General features: G+C 36.0%; 1 protein-coding gene across 2 annotated transcripts in view; it reads right to left on the reverse strand.

Moving 5' to 3' along the window:
• The window catches only part of MIA3 (MIA SH3 domain ER export factor 3), a 36,099-nt gene that overhangs the window by 6,662 nt on the left and 6,344 nt on the right, over positions 1–23,093 (reverse strand). The window contains exons 3-22 of one of the 2 annotated variants that reach the window (XM_020982212.2): positions 20,546–20,567; positions 13,758–13,846; positions 13,383–13,460; positions 13,137–13,247; positions 12,162–12,233; positions 11,125–11,229; positions 7,370–7,492; positions 7,158–7,287; positions 6,064–6,119; positions 5,884–5,974; positions 5,603–5,741; positions 3,143–3,244; positions 2,816–2,876; positions 2,676–2,711; positions 2,481–2,548; positions 2,247–2,344; positions 1,944–2,081; positions 1,208–1,282; positions 1,002–1,078; positions 805–876 (exon numbers count right to left, since the gene is read on the reverse strand). In XM_020982212.2, the coding sequence (XP_020837871.1) occupies positions 805–876; positions 1,002–1,078; positions 1,208–1,282; positions 1,944–2,081; positions 2,247–2,344; positions 2,481–2,548; positions 2,676–2,711; positions 2,816–2,876; positions 3,143–3,244; positions 5,603–5,741; positions 5,884–5,974; positions 6,064–6,119; positions 7,158–7,287; positions 7,370–7,492; positions 11,125–11,229; positions 12,162–12,233; positions 13,137–13,247; positions 13,383–13,460; positions 13,758–13,846; positions 20,546–20,567 (1,743 nt within the window). The remainder of the gene's footprint in view (positions 1–804; positions 877–1,001; positions 1,079–1,207; positions 1,283–1,943; positions 2,082–2,246; positions 2,345–2,480; positions 2,549–2,675; positions 2,712–2,815; positions 2,877–3,142; positions 3,245–5,602; positions 5,742–5,883; positions 5,975–6,063; positions 6,120–7,157; positions 7,288–7,369; positions 7,493–11,124; positions 11,230–12,161; positions 12,234–13,136; positions 13,248–13,382; positions 13,461–13,757; positions 13,847–20,545; positions 20,568–23,093) is intronic. The other variant, XM_020982213.2, reaches the window with a different exon arrangement.

Below are 23,093 nucleotides of genomic sequence, written 5' to 3' on the forward strand. Positions count from 1 at the left end.
TTCACAAAACAAATTCCCTTAATAAAAGGATTTGTTTGGTAAAACTTGGACTCAGTCAAAAGGCCACACCCAAGGACCTAGAAGGCCACATGTGGCCTCAAGTTCCCCACCCCTGGTTTAGACAGTTTCTGAAGTCCTATGACATAAGTGGCTTGAGAACCTCATCAATACAGGAAATACAGGAAAATGTATTCCAAAAACCAAACTGACTGAAAAATAGAACTTGTTCATAAGTTGTGGACTGTCTGCATAATCGTTTCAGAATATTCAACACCAAATAACTAGCAAAACTTCTTGCTAATAAAAGGAAACCAGAATTAAGGGCAGGAGTAAACACAGCAGAATGCACCAACTTAAGCTGATTAATTTCCAAGCTCTTCTTAGTGATAGGCCCAATGTAAAATTGTTAATATTTAGTACCTAGCTCCCTGGATGGAGATGATGTCCTTATATGCAACCAATTTACTTTGCAAACTTTAATTTGCTATACACATATAATTGCATAAAAGCAATCTAGACTGTATATGAAGCAGGCACCTTCAGACCCAAAAGTTGTATAACTTTGTTTTGCATGAAAGACCTCTACCATCAAGTGCCTAAAAGCAATTAGTCTCCTAACCCGCAACAAAGAAAAGTCAGTTTAACACAACAATCCTCTAAAACCAAGTGAGAGGTCAACCAACCAGATGCGCCATGCATTTAAAGCACTGAAAAGTAGTGTCATGCTTTTCCTTAGTTTCCCCCAGATTTCCCAGAAAGTAGCAAGTAAAAGCCCAGCTCCATTTTCAGCCTCCAAATACTTACTGGTACTGACTCCTCAGCTGATGGTAGAACAGTAGGAGCACAGGGGCCTTCAGCCTCTGGGGGAAGGGTTTGCTTTTTTTTTTAATGAAAAAGTACAGATATAATAGAACAGAACATATAATTAAGAGATAAACCAAGTAGAGGGGATTATATAAATGTTTCCTCAAACAGTCCAATGAAAATGATTATGACCTTACCATGCCATCCAGCACTGTTGAGGGAGAAGAGCTTCTTGGGCCACTATTCATCAAAGGGACTGGACCAGGACCCAAATCTGTTAATAGAACAGAAAAATGATTTTCATACATTCGTAATTTAAACTTCTATGAATGAGAAAAATCAAGGAGTATTTTGTTATTTACTTCTCTAGCTCTTACTCCTTTAATAAATCTAGTTTCCTTACCAGAGGCAGACGTTCTTCCAGATACTTCAGATGACCTCCTCAGACTAGGACCAAGAGGAGGCCCATCCATAGATCCTTGAGAAAGAGAGGTGAAACAAGCTTTAAATGATCATGCTAGGTTAAATTAACTCTATTAAATGTCAAGCCCTAAAAAAAATGGTCTACCAATTAAAAAAACCAAAGCCAGTCTTGACATCTAACACAGCCTAGTTCCTCAAATAAAATGCTGAGAGCAATAAGAATTTTATTAAAAATATAAAATAGTATCCACAGCCATTCTGAAGGTCAATAGAAGTTTTATCTTCTACATATATAGCTGAGGATTTTAAAATAAATATACAAATGGAAGTCAACACTTGACACAAGGGTTGCTGAAGAAATCTGAAATAGGAAAATGAATAAAATTTATAGTCAAACTGTATCAGTCATGTAATGTTTCACATTATTTTACTTATTCATGTATTTTCAAATTTGTTAGGAAATGAGATTTTGTAGTAATTTCATGATCATTCCTGGTCCAGGAATCTCCAGGTAAGAAAAAGAACAGTAAAGAAATTCTGTTCTATAGCAGACTCTACCATCATATATAGTGGTATACCAAACCAAAATGGGAGACTGCTTTCTAAAAAGGTTCTTAGACACAAAATTCCAAACATGTAATTTGCATACAGATCCCTAAAAGGGAAGAAATAAGTTGTCAACAAAGTTTTTTGCAGAAAAAAAGCCACCTGCTTACCAAATTCACTTCTAGGTACATCTCTTCGGTTAAGAGTAGCAGAGACTGACCGTATAGGCGGTTCTATCATCAGTGGTGGGGAGGGTGCACCACCACTCACAGGGGATGGACCAAAAGAGCCGTCTCGGCTGAGGGGCCCTGAAGAAGACATTATCCCGTCACTATCCTATAAGAACTGGTTTTCTCTATTAAGTGGTAAAGATTATATTAAGAAGATCACAATATTCACAGACTATGAATTCTGACCTCCATACTAATTATCTCTCAAAGAGAAATTGGTGGGATTTATGAAATGCTCCTTACCTCTCCGTGGCGGAATCTGATGATCAGGTCTTCCTGGAGTTGGCTTTACAATCATTGGTCTTTGGAGCATTGCAATCTTTTGATTCACTTCTATTAATCTTTAATAAAGTGAGATAATGGTCTTGAATAGGGTTTAGAAAATGAGATAATAAAGTAATCTAACAATACCAACATCATAACTCAGAAATACAATGCCACCCTGAGAAGTGGATGTCAATGTCATCACATACGTACTTCTGTCTCAGGTTGGCTGCTTCCCTCTTCTCCTCTGCAAGAGCCCTTTCTGCAGCACGAGCAATGAGCTATTGTAAAATAAAATGAAATAAAATCAGACCAAATAATATAAAGGTAGAAATTAAATTATGAATAGAAGCTGTAGAAGCATTTTTAAAAGATTTTACATTCAAGAAACAAAAGGAATCCTCTTACCCAGTTGTCATGGGCCTTCTTCTCATGACTAGCAATCTAAAAGGTACAAAACAAAAAATTTGTAGTTTGATTTTTTAATGGCATGATTATCTGCACTAAATACCCTATAGCATATGAATGAAGGGTGATAAGATCAATACCTGATTCTTATATGACCTCTCTGTTTTCTGTAATTCATCCTCCATCTCCTGAATTCTTTGCCTATAAAAGATTTTAAAAATCAAAAAGAAAAAAGGCAAGCAACAGTTTCTTCTTCTTCTTCTTCTTCTTCTTTTTTTTTGCTTTTTGGTGAGGCAATCAGGATTAAGTGATTTGCCCAGGATCACACAGCTAGTAAATGTCAAGTGTTTGAGGCCGGATTTGAACTCAGGTCCTCCTAACTTCAAGGCCGGAGAGCTCTATCCACTGTGCCACCTAACAACCCCAAGCAACAATTTCTATAGGAAGACTCTAGAAGTTGAACTCACTTATAAGTTTTCACTTCTTCTGCAACCAAGCTGACTTTCTCATCTGCAGCAGTGAGCTTTTGCTCCTTTTCTTGCCTTTCATACTCTTCCTGAGTGAGCTTCCTGGAATCAAGAACAAGATTTAATCACCTGCTCAGGGATTCTCAATACTTTTGCTTTTCTCAACCAAACTTCAAAATGACACACACCCCAAATATTTATTGTCAGTGATGTTTTAGAAGACATTTAAGTCATTTAAAGAAAAGTTAAAATGCACTTCGTAGGATCAAAGATTAAACAGAGAAGGTCTCGGAGGCTATCTAGTCCAACTTCTTCATTTTATAAATGAAGAAACTGAGGCCCAGAGAGGACCTGCCCCAGGGTCACACAGACAGTAAGCATGGGTCAGGATTAGAACCCAGGTCTTCTTGACAAGTCACAAAGGTGTCACCCTTCTCATCTACCCCATAAGTAACTTAGCTTTTAGTATACCTCAGCTCTAACTCAAATTGGTAAGTGTATTATTGTGCATCTACTACATGAAAGGCACCACACAAGATAAAAGGAAAAGATATGGTCCCCTCCCTCTAAAAGGAAATCAGTTCTTCATGTGAAAGGTTGTGGCAGCTTACAAGGAAAGCTAGCTACTCCAAAATGATAAAGTAACACCTCGCTTTTATGTAACACCAAGATAATCAACTCAACTACAGTCATAAGGCCCTTAAACATCTTGGCTGATCTCCTCTAGACACTCCAGCTTATCAATTTCTGAAATGTAGTACCCAAATAATTCAATTAATGATAGCTGAATTAAATTCAATATAATAAATACACAGAGTGCTATGAGGTCAAATGAAGGTGCAGTGTTACTCTGCTAGTGGAAAGTTATATTTGTGTTGTTTCCACAGCTAGATATAAACCTTGTGAGGGTAAGGACTGGGTCTTGTACCTCTTTTGTGTTCCCAGCACCCAGACAGGGACTTACATATAGTATGTGCTCAATAAATGTTTGCTCAATCAAGTATTCATTAAGCACTTATTAGTAATGCTTTTGTTCCTACTGTGTGTCCAGACATGTATTGAACACTACAGGAATGAAGCAGATAAAACAACTCTTTGCTTCCTGGAACATTTCTTGTTTTGAACATGTGGAATGACAAGCTATGCTACCCCAGGGGCCTAATCCTCCTGAGGGTTGCTTTTTTTTTTTCTTTTAAAACATATACTCAGTATTAAGAGTATATCTAGCATGACTTCAGTATTCTTCTCTCTGAAAGACTGACATGAGGGTCTTCAGACCTTATTTATCATCCATGTGCCCTTTAGCAAATCATAATTATTCTGGGCCTCTGTGTTTCCTCATCTGTAACTGAGGGGGTTGTACTAGATGATCTAAATCTTATATTTCTATAGTCTATGTTAACACAAGTAAGGACATAAAAAAGGTAATTTTGAAAGAGTTAAAAAGGAAGAACACAGAACAATCATCTCCCAAGTAATAATTACCTAAGCTATATTATTAAAAAAAAAAGCAAGCTTGCTTTCTAAATGCAAACTTCTGACTTTGATAAAAGGCAGAAGGCAAGATACTATCAGTACACAGTCTAGTATCACAGGATCATAGCTTTAAAGATGGAAAAGAACTCAGAAGTTAACTAGTTCAACTCTCCTCATTTTAGAAATGAAAATAGAAATGTTTTGAAAACTGAGACCTACGGAGGCTGCCCAGGGTCACACATCCAGTAATGGTCTGAGAGAGCATTGGTTTTGTTTCTTTTGGTGAGGCAATCATGGTTAAGTGACTTGCCCAGGGTCACATAGCTAGTGAGTATCAAGTGTCTGGGGCCAGATTTGAATTCAGGTCTTCCTGACTCCAGGGCCAGTGCTCTATCCACTGCACCACCTACCTGCCCCTTCTGAGAGGGTATCTGAATTTATGTCTCCCTGACTCAAAGTCAAGTGGCCTATCTGCTATACTAGAGGTGTCAAAAAATGTGGTCCACAGGCTGCCATGTGGCTCACAACACTTCCAAGTGCAGCCCAAAACAGATTAAAATGTAGCTCCTGTCTCATTTTATTGTGCTGATGCACTAATTTAAGGGAAAAAAAGGGCAGCTAGGTAGCACAATGGATAGAATGCTGGGCCTAACGTCAGGAAGACATGTTCATGAGTTCAAATCTGGCCTCAGATACTTACTAGCTGTATGACCCTGGACAAGTCACTTAACCCTGTTTGCCTCAGTTTCCTCATCTGTAAAATGAACTGGAGAAAGAAATGGCAAATCACTCCAGTATCTTTGCCAAGAAAATCCCAAATGGGGTCACAAAGAGTTCAATACAACTAAAATAACTGAACAATTAATAAATTAATTAAAAAAAGAAATACATAAACATATGTGGTGGTTTTCTAGGCACAGTGCGTGTATATCTCAGCACACACACATTCATCTAGAAAATATTTATCAGTACATAGACACTTACTTCTGCAGAACCATCTCTTTCTGCTGGTAGAGTTCATTAAGAATCTCCACTTTTTGTTGCAGAGTTTTACATTCATTTTCCAACTGTGCTTTGGCTGACTGCAGAGAAGAAGAGTCATGTTCCAACTTCTTAATTTGTTCTGTAAAAAAAAAAATGTTCTGCCTGTTTGTGTGTGCATGTGACAAATGACACCAGGGGCAGGTAAGTGAGAATATTCAATTCTCGTATACAAACTCATTTATATTATTTAAAAAGAAAACATTTCATAAAGAAGAGTCTACCTTCCAATTCATGCCGAGCTTTTATTTCATCACTGAGTTTGGACTGCAATTGGTTTCTATCTTCTTCAACTATTGTTAATGTAGTTTTAACCTACAAGTTAGAGAATAGAGATTAAACTGAAATGTAAGATAGGAACTGTACAGACATTGTGTTGTATTACAAAAGGACCTAGATCTTACCCGTGAGACATCCATCATCTGTTTAATCTGGCTCTTCATCTTCTCATTCCGATTATCTTTAAGAAAAAAATAAAAAAGAGAATTTACTATTTATCATTTTATTTTTTTTACCTCCAAAAATTCTTGAGAATCCAAGACAAATATTTTAATAAAAATGAAACATCCTAAGAAAACCTGAATTCACTGGCCAGACACTGGCTACTTCACTCTTCAGGAAACTATAAACCTCTATACCAAGTTGTATTTGCCCAAAACAAAGTTTAGCAGTATTGTTCTCAGACTGGAAAGAGCTTTACATGGTAAAAAATTCCCTTTCAACTGAGAAACACTTCCTTTGTATTTTGTACCTGTCCTGATGGCAATTCCTGTTCTCTTGCTTCTGCCTTCTTGTAAAAAGCTGTTCCATTGTGGGTAAAAAACCCAAACCCAAACACATTTTAATGGTGGGACAAAGCAGATATCCCATTTGAAACATAAATACTAGAAAAGTGTTTTCTACTTCACAAGTTGGCAGGTGCCACTTTTTTCTGTTCCTCAAGCCCAAATAAACCAAGAAATGGCTTCTACAGACTATGCTGCAACTACTGGGCATTTGCTCCTGGTTTCTGAAACCAAAACACTGAAAAAGAGGTCTGCAGTAATTCACTAAAATCCTTCTGGGCAGGAGTAGATTCTTGGTTTTAAACATCAATCCTGTGGCAGAACTACTATCACATCCTGAAGTTGTTTTAACTTTAAGAATAAATCCAATGATTAAATCTAGTTTTCACTTTGTCCTTTAGAGGTGGCTCAGGTTAGATGAAATGCAGGTCATTATTTTCTTCCTTTTTTCCCATCCCTAACTAGCAGAAGGGAGAAAAAGAAAAGTTCTTATATGGAGCCTAGGATCTGATTAGTGGACAGACTCAACTACAGATTTAGGGACATATTTAATGTTCAATGGTATAAAATGTAAAGCTAATGTTTTTCCCTGGTATACTTTCAAAACAGTTCCTAGCAAACAAATTTAGGGACACAAGTCCCAGAGAAAGTTCTAAATGTTCTACCTTCCTATCACAGTGTTAAAATGGATAAGCAAAAAATCCATGAGCTACCTGAGGTGATTTTATCTGACAGTTCTCCATTGGCTAAGTCATCCCATCCATTTCCTTCTTCATTATTTTTGCGCTCAGATTCAGAATCAAGATCAAGTTGTTTCAGCTGCATAATGCAATTAGTCAAAACCTAATGAAGAAACCAAAAGGCATCAGAGAAAAGCTCCAAATGTGCAGAACATAAAAAGATAAGTTCCTTAGCAGGAACTTACTTCAATTTCATTCTCTTTGTAAGCAAGGGCTTCTTCGGTGTCTTTCTGAGTCTTCTGATATAATTTGATTTGCTCACTGAGTTCAGTGTGTCGCTCACTCCAACCTTCTGCTTCCTGCAGCAGCTAGGGGAAAAAAATGACTACATTACCATGAATCATAATTTGCAAGCTCTTCCTTTCAAGGGACATGATCCCTGTTTATTGACATCCAATGAATACACTTCGAAATTAAATACACACAGTTTGCAGTATTAATATCTTCCTGAGATCCAAGGGAGAATTCTATTTCTTCTACAGCCTACTCATAGGTGGAATGAAAGAGGACCAACAAGACAAATGAAAACACAAGACTATAAATCCTTGATATCTGGAGGCATCAATGAAAGAAGAAAAAGGATAAATGAAATAATCATCTACAGCAGACTGCTCTTAATAGCATAATCAGTTGTTCTTCTTAAAAGTTGGACAACTTCGGGGTTTCCAGTCTCCACATACCAGATTCCCTTGAATGAGAATGATAATCATTTCCAAGGATTAACAAAACTAAAAGTAGCTCATTATTTTTGTTCCTTTAGTAGGGAATTTGATTCCCTTATGGCAACAAGTCTGGCAAAAATACTTGCTTTCAACTGGGATTCCCATAAATACTTAAACAATCCATAATTTTATTTTTATTGTATCTACTTACACAGACTACAATCATTTTTCAGTCAGTAAGACTGTTTCTGAAAAAGTTGCTGTGACTGAAACCTGCAGGCAATCTTATAATGTGCACCTATGAATAGGTAGGTTAGTCCTTGGATGAAACATAGTATCCATCACTGTGCCCATGCCCAAAGTTTTTCTAACTTGGTAGAACTTGCTATGATGCATACTATGCTGACATAGCCTTTAATAATCCAGGGTTAAAGGTCACATCAAAATGAAACAATGGAATAAGACTTTAGCAGAGGTTTTCCTAAGTAAATCTGGACATGGAAATCTGGACAATGATTCTAAAGAATAACAAAGCTCTAATAAACAACATTTACGTAACATTAAATGTTTGAAAATGCTCTTCTCATAACAATCCCGTGAAGAAGGTATGCCCAACTTACAGATGAGGATACTAAAGATAACAAAGGTTAAAACTCATCCAGGGTTACACAAATATGTGTCACAGCAGAGATTTTAACTGGAGTCTTGACTCAAATTTAAATGCCCTTTCTACTATAAAATCCTTCCCTTCCCCTCTCCCCTATCCTTCCCTGCTACCATCATCACCATAACTGAACTGAGCTGGCACACTGAACTTGACATTCTTAAGGTAAATGTGAAGTCCACTTTGGAGGCATGAGGGAAGGAGAGAACAAAATGTCTGTTTCCTGGTCTATCACCTAAACCTAAGACTGATTTCATTACTGGGGAGAAATGAAGGAGGAAAAGTGCTTCCCTTCAGAAAACTCTTCCTGTATAAGCCTGAATGGAATCAACTCAAAGCATGAAACTAAAGGTTTAGCTACGGTGTCCAAGGAATAGTTGACAAACTAGTTAATCTGATTAAAATGTAAACTTCAGGATACACTTTGGTCTCACATGATGACAGTTCTTAAAACCGGTAATTCAAAGAATGGACCCTTAGCACCGATGATAGTGCACACTTCACCTTTTCTCCCAGTAAAAACTTAGGTCAAGTCTAGTCCTTCTGATTAAATATTTGCTCACCATCATGTCCATGTAGGAATAACTTTCCAAGGAGGATTACAAAATCCATCATGTTATCTTTCACTTAATACAAAATGAGTATACACTACTGCCTGATAATTCTTTTAGTCTCTTCAGGAGATACACAGAATGTGAGAGATGGGAGTAATCTTATTTATTTCCTTTTTTAACAGAATTAGTCAACGAGGAGGGTGAAAATGCTGTGAATAGTTTACCTAGATTTTATCAAAGCTTTTGATAACGTTACTGCATACCACTCCAGAGGGGAAGATGTAGAACTACAGAGTAGAGAAGACAAATAAATGAATTGAGAACTAAGTGACAGCTCCACTCAAAGAACAAGTTTTTTGTTTCATCCTTTGATTTTGAAATGAACCAATGATACCCCAAGGTTTATGTCTGAGGCAGTGTTTCAAGTTCTCAGCCTCACTCTCTCCTTCCAGAGTCACCAAAGTCCAGTGGGCAAGACAAAAGTCAAGAAGACTAGTGATAGCCTGGGATACAATGGACGACCTTGGCATCTTCAATGTCTGACCAAGCTCTAAATGCTCCACATGCCTGCTTCAGCCACCCTCATGGCCATTGGAACAAATTGTTCTCATTCACACAATCCATCAGGGGAAGTCTTTACATATTTGGGGTAGACATCCCCTTAACTCATCAACAGGTTTGAGGTCTGTCAGTTAACCTCAACCTGGTTTGGCCTATCTGCTGAGATGGTTTTACCAGAGTGTGGCTGCTGGGCACATTAGTTTCGTGGAGCCACAAGTGAGAGTTGAGTGCCAGGTGGATACCAAAGGTGGATGAGCAGCCCTAGAAAGGGTTCAGCAAGCCCTCACACCAGAGGTGCTAGTTCTCCTTGAACACCTCAATATTATTATTTCAGAAGATCTCCACTGACATATCCCAAGGATCTGTTCTTGGCTGTGGGCTGTTTACTATGTTTTTATAAATGCCTTGAATTAAAGGAATTCATGGCATGTTCATCAAATTTTTGGATGAGCTAAAGCTGAAAGAGTTAGTAGTTGGGATCTAAAAAGATCTTGACAGGCTAGAGCATTACACTGAATTTAAGATGAAATTTAATAAGCATAATTATAAAAGTCTTTTTATCTAGGTTAAAAAAATTGACTCCACAATTACATGAGAGAGGAGGCATGATTAGACAGCAGTTCTGAAAAAGACTGGGGATTTTGGTGGTCTGGGAGTTCAACTATCAGTCAACAGTATCAGTGTCAGCCAAAAACACTAATGAGATGTTGAACACTAACGCTCCATGAAGAGAAGATGCTTCCAGGAATAGTGAAGTGGTGGTCCCACTGTCCTCTGCCATCTTCAGACCTCCTCTGGAGTATTTTGCTCAGTTCTGGGTGACAGAGTTTAAGACAGACATTAATGAAATGGAAAGGGGTTCAGAGGATGGCAACCAGATTCATGAAGAGTCTTGAGTCACTATCATATCATAATGACTGGTTAAAGGAACTAGTCGTGTTTGAGTCTAGAGGAAAAAAGTCTTCTGTGGAGCTAAAACAAGATTAGACTTTTTAATAATTGACTAATTCTGGGTCAAAAGACAAAAATTAGGGGGCAGCTAGGTGGCGCAGTGGATAGAGCATTGGCCCTTGAGTCAGGAGGACCTGAGCTCAAATCCAGCCTCAGACATTTGACATTAGCTGTGTGACCCTGGGCAAGTCACTTAACCCCATTGCCTAGCCAAAAAAAAAAAATTACCCTTTTGCCAGCCTCATGAACTTGGAAAAGACATGAAATCTGGATGCACTGGCTTATTTATGTTGATACACATATTTATTTATGTTGTTGGATAATAAAAATTTTAACTCTGCTACATTAATAATACAAGCTCCAATTATTTCTTACTATATGCCTCAAAGGGCTATTGTGGAGAAATCACTTAGTAAACTAAGAACTACATGAATGCGAATTACCTATGGGTTAATACACTAAAAATACAAGAGCAACTGAGAGAAGTTAGATAAGAAAAGCACAAACCTAATTAGTTATGGCACTTAAAGAAGAAAAACTCACTATACCTGCTCCTTTCTCTTTTTGAGTCGTGCATTTTCTTCTTGCACATGATGCAGTTCAGACTTTACTTTCTCTTCACTGAACTTAGCTTCATTAAGGGCTATCTGCACCTAAAGCAAAAGATTACCATTACAACTGTAATCTCTCTGCTACTTCATATCCACACTGGATTTTTGATTTTTTAATGGCAAAAACATGCAGATTAGTATATCATGAACTATTTATATTTTAAGGAGTCTCTTGAGGGAATTGAGGGGATTAGGACAGCAAGTGGTAGGGGGAACTGAATGAACCACATTGACTCCATCTTGTGGCTCAATTATGGAGCTAGCTCAGTTCCCCCTCTATTCAATTATGAGTCTAGTCCAATTTCTGTCTTGTCAGAAAAACTTCATTAAATTATGGGAACTGTGAGAAAACTTTATTGCATTGTTTGAATCTAACCTCGTGTGGCTGGGAATCTGGACCATCTCTCCCTGTTCTTAGAAACCCTTATAAGGACATCTAGGTTATACTGACCAGAAACCCAGTCAGATCTAAAGAGTGATGCAAGAAATTTTCTAACAATTATACATCTCAAGCAACCCATATGTCTTATCTGAAAACTGGCCCCTTACAGGTTAATCACTTATTGTTTCCACGTTCCTCTGACTGAATACAGACACTTGAGGGGAGTAGAACACATTTTCTGATTTCACGGAATTATACCTGTTCACTCTCCCCCTCCCAACTTTAAAGTCCCTAATCCTTCCTCCAATTAGAAATCAGATTACCTCATTTTGTATCCTGGCTAATTGTTTTCTTTTAATTAATTGGTTTTATTTAATTAACTGTTTTTAATGCATAAAAATCTGTCTCCAATATTTGGGGTCCAGTGCCAAAGCTGAGGAAGGCTAATGGTCACGATTTGTTGGACAACTGGCATACATTGCTTAATAAATTGAGATAGTTGGAAGCGTAAACCTTTCTTTTCTTAGTCATTTCATCTTTCACCCACCATACTTGGTACTATAAGCCTTCAGGAAAAGTTAGATTATTTTACCTCTGAAAGTTCAACAGAATGCATTGCAATAACTTCTTGTAGCTTTTCTATTGATTTCTGAGTTTCCAATATCTGTATGAAAAAGAAAACAGGAAACAAAAATGTATATTAACTAAAAAGTTAAACGTTAGCCATTTAGTAAATCCATAAAATGAGCATACTTTTAGAAGTAACATTTAACAAACTTTATTCTTTTATACTTCTGATAAAGGCCACCAACAACCTTAAGACCTACAGATCTACTTCTGTAGGGAAATAAAGGAGAATGGAGGAGGGACAACAATCAAGGAAGGCACAATAGAAGGCACAAATGTTCTTCTGAATATATAAGGGTCATACATAATCATGCTTACTGAAATGAACAATGCAATAAAAGAAAATGGGAGGAAAAAAAATTTTTTTTAAAGGAAAATATAATGGACTCAGAACTCAAATACCCCAAAACTGATGTTTCTCTACCCTCTGCAGGGTGATATTGAGCAAAACTATTGGACAATTTTTATACAAGTGAAAATTCCACAAGAAACACTGCTACTGCATCTTGTCATTTTTACTTTTCTCTGAGCAAAGTACAGAAAAGGATAAAAATTACTATGAGTAAATAGCAACAATAAACACATGCAGTATGTGCTCAAAATCTAAGGCAGCAGTTCTCAAGCTTTCTGGTATCAGGACTCCTTTATCACTCTTAAAAATTATTGAGGACCCCCTCCCAAAAGAGCTTTTTACATGGGTTATATATTTGCGATGTTAGAAACTGAAATATTGTCAGCATTATGAAAACAGTTTTGACCTCACAGACCCTCCTGAAGGGGTTTCAGAGATCCATGCGAGTCCCCAGATCACCCTTTGAGAACAAATGCTCTAAGGAAATGTTCAAAGGTAAACAGACTACCCTGTCTTCCACCAATTTCAAGCAAAAGTCTCAACTCAAACAAGGCACAAAAAAATTCCAAATTAGAGGAATGCTTTTACCATGTCCTGTTTCTTTACATTCTGTTCTTTCTCAGTTTCCAACAATGAATGGAGATTTTTCACTTTGTCACCCAGTTTTTGGTTTGTTTCTTCAAGCCCTCTCATTTTATCCTAAAAATTATCAAGATCAATGAATTCAAGGAAATAAATCATTAAAAGTGTCTGCTACTACAATGGTTATTTTAAAAATCACTGATTTTACTTTTGTTTTTGTGCTATAATCCTAAAAATAGGGAGGATTTTTACCTTAAGGCCAGCTGCTTCATCAGAAAGATTAATATTTTGTTTCTTGGTTTCCTTCACTGACTCCTTTGCTTTTTTGATCTATAGACAGACAAAAAAAGATTCAGAAGAAGCAAAAAGCAAACTATAAAAACACCACAAAACAGATTGTCTCAAAAGTCTTATTAGTTCAGTTTAAGCTTTAATTCACTAAGACTTTTGGGACACGCTGTATATCTAAATGGGTGCTTGCTTTACATAATATAACCTCAGAAGGCATTATATTTGCATTTCCTTCAGATTTAGATAATTTGTAGAAAATAATGGACTAAGATAGTATGATTAAAGGGCTGAGTTATTAGAAATGAAAGAAAATGAAATCAAACAGGACCACCATACCTTCTGATCATATTCTGATATTTTTTCTAAAATCTCTGTTTTTTCTTGTAAAAGAGTTTTAATCTTCTCAGCAAGCTGTTTTTCAGTCACTAAGAGGAAAAAAGGCCATACAAAACTTTAACCATCTCACTGTTAGTAGAAAACCCATATCAACTGGTATTGTTATATTTGAGCTCTAAGATCAGATAACATACTGCCCACTTTGCACTTATCTTCTGAGTCCTTTTTATTAGACTTTATGGGAGGACAGATTTAGAACATAAAGGAACCTTGCAGATTACCTACTCCAACCCCCCTCATTTTACAGATGAGGAAACTGAGGGCCAGAGAGTCATATAAGTAACTCCAAGGTCACATAAGTAGTATCAGAGTCGGAATTTGAAGCCAGGTGTGAGATCAGTTCTCTGATCTCAAAACCAGGATTATTCCCACTCTACCATGTCTTACGTCAAGAGCAGAAATAAATAATTATCAATTTCATGATTGTTTATGTCTATTACCAAAAAAAAAAAGCTTCTTTTCTGATGAGCCCATCAATAAAGTGGTTTATGTCGCAAAAGTACCTTTGGATTTTACATTTCATACCAGGAACTCAAGTCCAAACTTTTTCAGGCCCTAAACACCAAAGATATAGTAGCTCAATTAATGAATCTGATAATCATCCTTTCTTGCTGTGGACCCTGGCATAGCACATACTATATGCCATAACATTATGTTAGAGGAACAAAGGACTGGTAGAATGAATTCACAACACAAATGAGGAAAAGCCATTTTGTCACCATAGACCAAATAATTTAAAGAACAAGAAACAGTTAACTCAATCATATTCCCTAAATTACATCCCAGAGCCAAATAAATTGCCTTGTGTGTGTTGTTCTTTTTTTTAAAATACTATTCTCTCAAAACTCTCCAAATGTATCTACTCTCACTTCAACTATCATCTCTGGAAATCCCAAGTCCTGTCTTCTCACCTGACAGCATTCCTATCTCCTAAATATTTTCCATTTCAAACTTATCAAGCATCTAAAACCACACATAAAAAAAGCTGGCTCTTCTCTCAACTTAGCATTTTCTACTAGCAAGGTGCTCCATAAATTCTCCCCACCACCCACAAAAACTTAGGAGTTATTCTTTCTCTGTCTTTCTTGAGTTCCAAATTCTAATAATTTGCCAATTTTTATTGATTTTTCCTTCCTAATGCTATCACTCTAGTGCAAAGCACCCCACACCTACATTATTGCACAGCCTCCTAATAGGCTTCACTATTTTAAGTTTCTCACTACTCCAAACCATTCTGCTCACTGCTGCTAGAGCAAGGGTTCTTAACCTGGAGTCCATGGACACCCCCTCACTCCCCAAGAGATCTATGCATAGATTTCAGAGGATAGGAAATGAAATTATATCTTTATTTTCATTAACTTTTTAGTTTCCTTCTTAATCCTCTATGTTTTATCTTACATAATTAAAAATACGGTTCTGAGAAGGGATCCTTAGGCTTTACCAGACTGTCAAAGGGGTCCATGACACAAAAAAAGTTTTAAAACTCCTGTGCTAAAGTAATCCTGCTATAACATTATTGCAATCATGTTACTCCCTCCTGTCTACCAGATCAAGGCCAACATCTTTTCCATAACATGTAAGTAAGGTTTTTCATAATCTGACCTCACTTTAGCTATTCCAACTCAATTTTCTACTAGTCTAGAATATAAGCCATCTTCTCCAGTCATAATTCTCCAGTTTCCTAAATGTCTCTTCCACACTGTCCCCAACCCCCACCAAAAAAAACCCTATTTCTACCTCTGCATTTTTGTTCATGCTTGGAATACCTTCCTCCATACTTTTTAAAAATTAATTTATTTTGACTTATCAACAATCACTTCCATAAGCTTTTGAGTTTTAAATTTTTCTCCCCCTCCCTCCATTTCTCCCACTCCAAGACAGTGCACAATGTGATATAGGCTATACATATACATTCCTATTAAACATATTTTCACATTAGTGATGTCATAAGGAAGAATTAGAACCAATAGGTTCCTCCATACTCTTGGCCTAAAAATATCTTCAAGGCACAGTTTAATTCCCATTCTACCTATGAAATTTTATTAAACTAGGGAAGCAGTACATCATAGCAGAAAAATCTCAGAGCTTGGAATCAGGAGATTAGGGTTTCAGTTCCTGCTCAGCTACTAATTTCTCATGTAAACTTGGACAAGTCATTTAATTTCTCTAAACCTGTTTCCTCAACCATAAATGCCAATTCTGCTACGTGCTACTTTGCAAGCCTTGGACAAGTCTTGTCCCCTTCCTATGGCTCAAGTTTCATCATCCATAAACTGAGGGTATGGGGTTAGATTATTTTCAAAGTCTCTTTCAACTCTAAATACTATGAATCTATGTGAAGGCATGAGACAAGATGTCAGTCAAAAGGCACTTATTAGGCACCTACTACTTATCAGACATTATTCTACAGTCTCATCTAACTCCCAAGTTCTACACAGACTACTTCTTCTAAACCCCTATAGGATTTATGATCTAGACCAGTGGTGTCAAAATCAAACAGAAATGGGGGCTACTAAACTGTAAGTGAAGATCCCTGCAGGCCACATATTAACTTAGAATTCAACATATTTATGTAATTCTTTTTTTATTATTACACAACACATTAAAATTAGATAAGTACTACATTTTATTCTGGTGTGGACCACACTCAGTAGTGTGCATGTTTGATACTTCTGGTCTAGACCACGCATTTTAACATTTAAGTTATATTTTGTCATATATTGTTCTTTAAAACAAATATTCTACCAGTGTTCATATGTCTTCAAGTCATGAAATATTAGTCTCTGAAGGATTAAAAATGAGTATTAATGAAAGCAAGAAGAGAGGTGCATGGTGGATATAAGCAGACTGTAACACATAAAAGGGAATCTCAAAGGAATTAACAAATATTTTTTAAGCATTTACTATGTGCCAAGCACTGTGTTAAGTGCTGAAAGAACTGGATTACACGAAGTCAAAGAAATGTACAAAAGAAAGAGGTGTCACAAAGTCAGAATGAGGAAAAGCCATAATACTCCACTGGTATTCTTACAACATCAAGAGAAAAGTAGGAAGGCTTCAACATATTAGACAGACATCCTATGGTGAACATATGAGATGAACATGGACACTTCCAAAGAATGGACAGACATAGATAAGGTGTGGTCTCTATATCTTTAGAAGGTATGTTCACATCAATGAGATCATGAGTATTGTTCTGTGGCTTTTATTTGTATCTTCTTCCTCACTAGGGAGACTCTAAATTCCTTCAGGAAAGAGAATAATTTCTTTTTATACTTCCTTTGAATCTTTCATAACACCTAGTATATAGTAGGTACACAATGCTTACTTAATTGAATTTTAAAAGAAAAGCCTGAGAATTAGTTGCTGTGTTTTCCTTTAATAAAAATAAAAGTTTCAGGCTATGTCTATAATCCTCTCACCCCAAAACCCAGTATGTGTTACAAAATTATTTTAATTTAGCCACTTTTTCTTAAAAAAAAAAATCATGCTAGGTCTTCTTTAGCTCAAACTATTTTATTTGGCTATACAAATCCATCTTCATAAGGACTATGCATTCTAACATAGAATATGTGGTACCTTCCCTTTTCATTCACAATCTAGTTTTTAAAACTAGCCTTGTAAGATTTCTATTCAACTCTGGTTTCTCAGGTAATTAGCAATTTGTATTTGGCTTTTGAATGCTACCTTACAGAACCTAGATTTTGAAACCTGATACTTAAAATACATCATTGGAAAAGCTAGGGGTTCCCAAAGTACTATATTCTAAATGTTTTTAATTAAGTACCCCATAGAATATCCTCTAAATATGAAGAAAGCTAAAATAATTTAGGAATTTCACGTCTATTATCTTCCTCAAAAACAACTTTTGGGGAATGATAGTAATTCTCAGAAGGTCCTCTAAAATGGCTTAAGAAAACCAATTTAAAAGTAGAGAAAAATCAGTTTATTTGATTAGTATTTACCCAAATAAATCCTATGTATAGATAACAAAAAAGGATATGGTTTATACGACTTATAGTTCAGTACTCTTCTGCTAGGCACATAGTAATTACTCAATAAACATTTTTTAGACTGACTAAAGAATCTTCTAATAATAATGTACCCTTGTTTCCTAAGAGACTTTTCCCACTTACTAATAAAATTACTGCTCTAGACCACAAGTCAGCATTATACAAAAGAGCCATTAGAGGAAGCTATATAGTTCCATTTAATATTGCTGAATTTAGTCATATAGCTTTTACAAAGTCTCAATATATTACAGATAGGTCTTGATTAGTACACAGAATGAATCCTATCAAGTAGTTGCATTATTTTAATTCCCACTGCATATTTCCATTGGATTGGATTGGAAGTAATGACCATATTTTGTGTAATTATAACTTAAAATAATGTGAATTCAAATACATGCAAATATGTCACAGGATTAATGCACACTAATTAGGACCTAGCTGTAAAAACACAGAATATAAGTAGAATCACTAAAATCTTAAGAGCTGGAAATAATCTTAGGCTTCATCTAATTTAAGGTCTACCCAAATTACTAATCTTGATTATTTAACCACTAGCTAAAGATCTGAAGTGACAGTAACCTCATTAACTTACAAGAGATCCTATCTTATTTTTGGTTCATTCTAATTGTTATTAGTTTTTAATGTTTGGTAAACTAAAATCCCCCTTTGACTTTTACCCTTAAGTACTAGCTCTGATGATATCGGGGGCAATGAATAACAAATTTAGTGTTTCTGTCATCTGTCACGTGACAATACTACAACAATTTGAAGGCCAGCAACAGATCACCAAATCTCTTTTCTCTAGATAAAATTCTTCAACTGATCCTCAAGATTTTGAATCCCTTTACTATTCTGGTCATGTGCTAATCCAGAAAATGCCCCTTTCAAAGATATGACAACTTACAACTATACCCAATGCTCCAGACTGTGATCAGACTACATAAGATAAAAATAAAAATGGTAATTCCATTGTTCTCTACACAGTATTAATGCGGGTTAAGATCACATTAGTTTTTTTGGCTACCAAAGGACACTGCAAATTCAATACTGAACTTACAAATCCACTAAGATCTACTGAGATCTTTTTCCATACTAACTGCTTTTTAGCCACATCTCCCTCATATTATACTGTGAAGTTGATTTTTTTTTGCCTAAGTGCAGAAGTTTACAATTATCCCTATTAAAAATATAATCTTGTTAGTTTCATCCAACATACTAGATAAGCACTCAATAAACTTGAAAACATAAACTACTTAGGAAAGAACTCCTTATTTGACAAGAACTAATAGGAAAATTGAAAAGCACTTTGTCAAAAAATGAGCTTAGGCCAACACTTTAGACTATTATATAGTAAATTCCAAATGGATATTTAACTTAAATATAAAAGGCTACATTATTTTAAAAAACTGAGGAAAAAAGATATAGGTATCTTTTATGACTATGGGTGGGAGAGAATTCTTAAACTAACAAGGGACAGAGATCACATTACATAAAATTTAAAAGATTCTACATAAATAAAAATCTTTGTATCAAAAATCTCTGCTAAAGGTCTGATATCCAAAATACGTAGTGAATTAACACAAACATATAAGTTCAAGAGCCATTCCCCAATGGATAAGTTGTCAAAGGACACAAACAATTCTCAGAAGAGCTGTAACTGCATGAAAGAAGCCTTCTCCAAATCACTAATAGGAGAATACAACAAATCAAAACAACACTGAAGTTTTACTTTACAAACCCAGCAAACTAATCACAGAATGGAAAAGATGAAAATAGTCAAAGCTGGAGGGGCTACAGGAAGACACACAAATATATACAAATTCCCTATCACCTCCAAGATCAAATACAAAATCCTCTGTATGGATTCAAAACCTAGCCCCCCCTTCTATCTTTCCAATCTTCTTATATTTTACTCCCTGACATATATACTCCCTTAAGTCTAATGGGACAGGGGCTGTCTTTTGCCTCTTTTTTACCAACCCAGTGCTTATCACAGTGCCTGGCACATAGTAGGCACTTAATAAATACTTAGTGACTGATTTATCAAGCTTGGCCTCAGAGAAAAGTTGAGAAATGCACTTCCTTTCATTGCTGAGGGAGTAGGGATGGGGAGGAGGGACACGACTTTGGGTATGGAACATTGCATATGCTATCAAACAAAGTTGATGGGTCTACTCTGCTACAACTACTTTTTAAAAAAAATCTCTGTTACAAAATAGTTTTGGTTGGCTAGGGAAGGTAGAGAGGGATGTCTCTGGAAATAAACATGATATAAAAACAAAAGTATCACTTAAAATAATGTATTACTTTACAGTTATTCACACACAAAATAACTCATAAGCTTGGTTAAGACAGGCCTAATGTCACCACCACTGGAAAAATTGTGTTATCTGAACATACATTATAAAGTGTTTTTGGATACACAAGCTATTCATCATGCTATGCATCGTAAACAAGAATTTCTTTTAACATCCTTCCCTCTTTGTCCTGATCAAATAATCTCCACATCTTTTTAACTCATAGCCAGCATAAACTAGATCATTTGGGGATTAGTATCTGAATCTCCCAAAGTCAAATTTAAAAAACAACCATTTACAGTGAAATGAAATCAATGTATCTGTTACAAATCACAGCATCTACATATATCACAGATATGTAAACTCTACTAAACATTACACTTGAGTGAATATGTAACACACAAACCAAAAATCTTACCTTGATAAACTCTACTCTTCACCTAGAATTGATAGAGAAGAATGTATTTATGTTTTTTATAAATTTGATAAATTTTATGATAAAACACTATAACAAAGCAGATATAATTGCTATTTTAAACTGACTAATATTGCTAATGTCATATATTAAGTGAAACTACATAAATATACTTTTGATGATTTCTAAATTAAAAGTCTCTAGTTTAATGTCCCTATTTCAGAGATAGGATAAAGGTCTGCTTATGTAACTATTAAATATGTCTAAGTAATTTGCAGAAAGGCAAGTTTAAACTTGAGGTAACATAGAATTTCCTAACCATTTAGAGATATCCAAGGCTGCCTAGAAAAGTAATGGGTCCAACAAAAGCTAGATAACCACTTGTCATATATTTTGTAGAAAGAATTCTTGTATAGTAATGAATTAAGACTAGATGTTCTCTGAGGTCCCACTTCTACAACATATCTTCCATATTCTGTAAAGTAGCAATTATCTTTATGGCAAATATAGTTAATGCTTCACTTTATCTAAACATCAACTTATCCTGAAACCCAACATAGCAAAGTACCATGAAGCAAGGATAAATGAGAAAAAGAAAGGGGGCTTTCAGTACCCCAATTTTACTTATAGGAAAGGCCTATACACTTTCAACTTAGGGCATACTTTACACATAATTCTAACAAATTTGACTAATTTATTTTTTGTCCCACTTCAAATCAGAATAAGCAAAATAAAAATGAAGAAAAGTGAGATGACTGCTAGCCACTATCACCCTGACAGAGACAAGGAATAAGAGCAAATAATGAGGGATAAGATATAAAAACTACAAAAAGCAGAAACAAAAATTTTTAAAATACCCTCCATTCTAATGACATTTTAGTATTAGAGGCAAACAGTACTAAATGTACTGCAACATCTGAAGATGACATAGGCAAGATCTTACAGAATGAAGGAGTTATATTCCAAATTTATTTTCTCATTGAAATTCAATTCAACACACATTTATTAAGTACTGCTTGTATCCAAGAACTGTTCCCAAAGCCTATTTAACCCACAATAAAACTCTAATTTTTTTAACTGGACCTGTAATTTCATTGTTATAGAGCAAGAACTTCTAATTATTAAATTCCCTCTCACAACTGAGAGCAACACCTGTTCTGCACCTTACAGTCTTAAGAAAGTTGCCTGAGGTGCTGATAAGTGAAGATACTTGGGGTCACAAAGTACTGCAATGTGTCAAAGGCAGGTCTTGAACCCAGGTCTTTTCTGGTCCCAAGGCAAGACCTCTATTAAAACTACAATACACTGCCTCTCCTAATCATATCAATTGTGCTGCTGAAACTACCTACTATTTATAACATTTTTTCAAAGAGAAAAATGCTTTCACAGTTCCAATTTGGGATGCCAAGACATATTTTCATCAAAAGATTTGTACCAAAAATTGTTGAAATTTTCAAAATTGTTCTGGCACTTAAAGGTATAACTTCTCCAATTTGAGAAATTCACTTATGTAGATTAGTTTATTCCTTGAGAATCAGAAGTGGAGGTATTAAATATGGATGGTATGATATCAGGTGACAGGGTGGCACGGTGGAAAGCAAGCTTTGGAACCAGAAAAGCTTGAGTTCAAGCCCCTCATACATATACAACCTGTCCGTGGAACTAAGTCATGTGCCATTCCACTAGCGTCCCAGGCCACTCTCTAAATTGTAAAACGACTGATAATCTGCTCTGGTCTAGGTCAAGGGTTCTTAACCTGGAGTCCATGAACTTCGGTTTTCTTTTTCTTTTTTAAATATTTTGATTAGTTGCATTTTAATAGCGTTGATTTCTTTTGCAATTCTGTATATTTTATTTGTGCATTTAAAAATATGATCTGAGAAGGGGCCCACAGGCTTCACTAGACTGACAAAGGGGCCCATCACACAAAATAAAAGGACCTCTGGTCCAGGTGAGATGCCTCGCTGGAAGCCATATGCCAATGAAATCCCAGGTCCATGGGAATTAGGACTATATGAATTTCTACAGTGCTTCTCCATTGTATATGGGAAAGAGGATCTCAATTACAAATATTACAGGCAAATTCAGAGGTATTAGTTATATATAATAGGCTGTATGGATGTAAAAATATCAATTTCAAAACAGACATACCTATATAAACAGAAAGCTTTTCTGAACTGCCTGAAAAAGTTCAGCAAGCAAGAGTCAATGAGGAATAGCAGATAAGTCAGTCTCTGGTGTCATCCAACAGAGCTGATCGCCTTGCTGTTCCTCACATACAGCACTCCATCTCCCATCTTCATGCCTAGCTGACTGGGATGTCCTCTTCACTTCCACTTCAATATTCACTTATTCAAGATTCAATTCAAACACCACCTTTCAACATAAAGCCTGCCAGTACTAAGTTACCCCCACTCCCCCCCAAAAAAACACCTCTGTATTTTTTCTATATATAATTATATAATCTATGTGTCTCCCCTTGTAGACAGGTTTCTTAAGAGGTGAGACTGGGGGCGGCTAGGTGGTACAGTGGATAGAGCACTGGCCCTGA

Source organism: Phascolarctos cinereus, unplaced genomic scaffold (genome assembly GCF_003287225.1).
Source record: "Phascolarctos cinereus isolate Bilbo 61053 unplaced genomic scaffold, phaCin_HiC Scaffold_5;HRSCAF=322, whole genome shotgun sequence".
NCBI lineage: Eukaryota > Metazoa > Chordata > Mammalia > Diprotodontia > Phascolarctidae > Phascolarctos > Phascolarctos cinereus.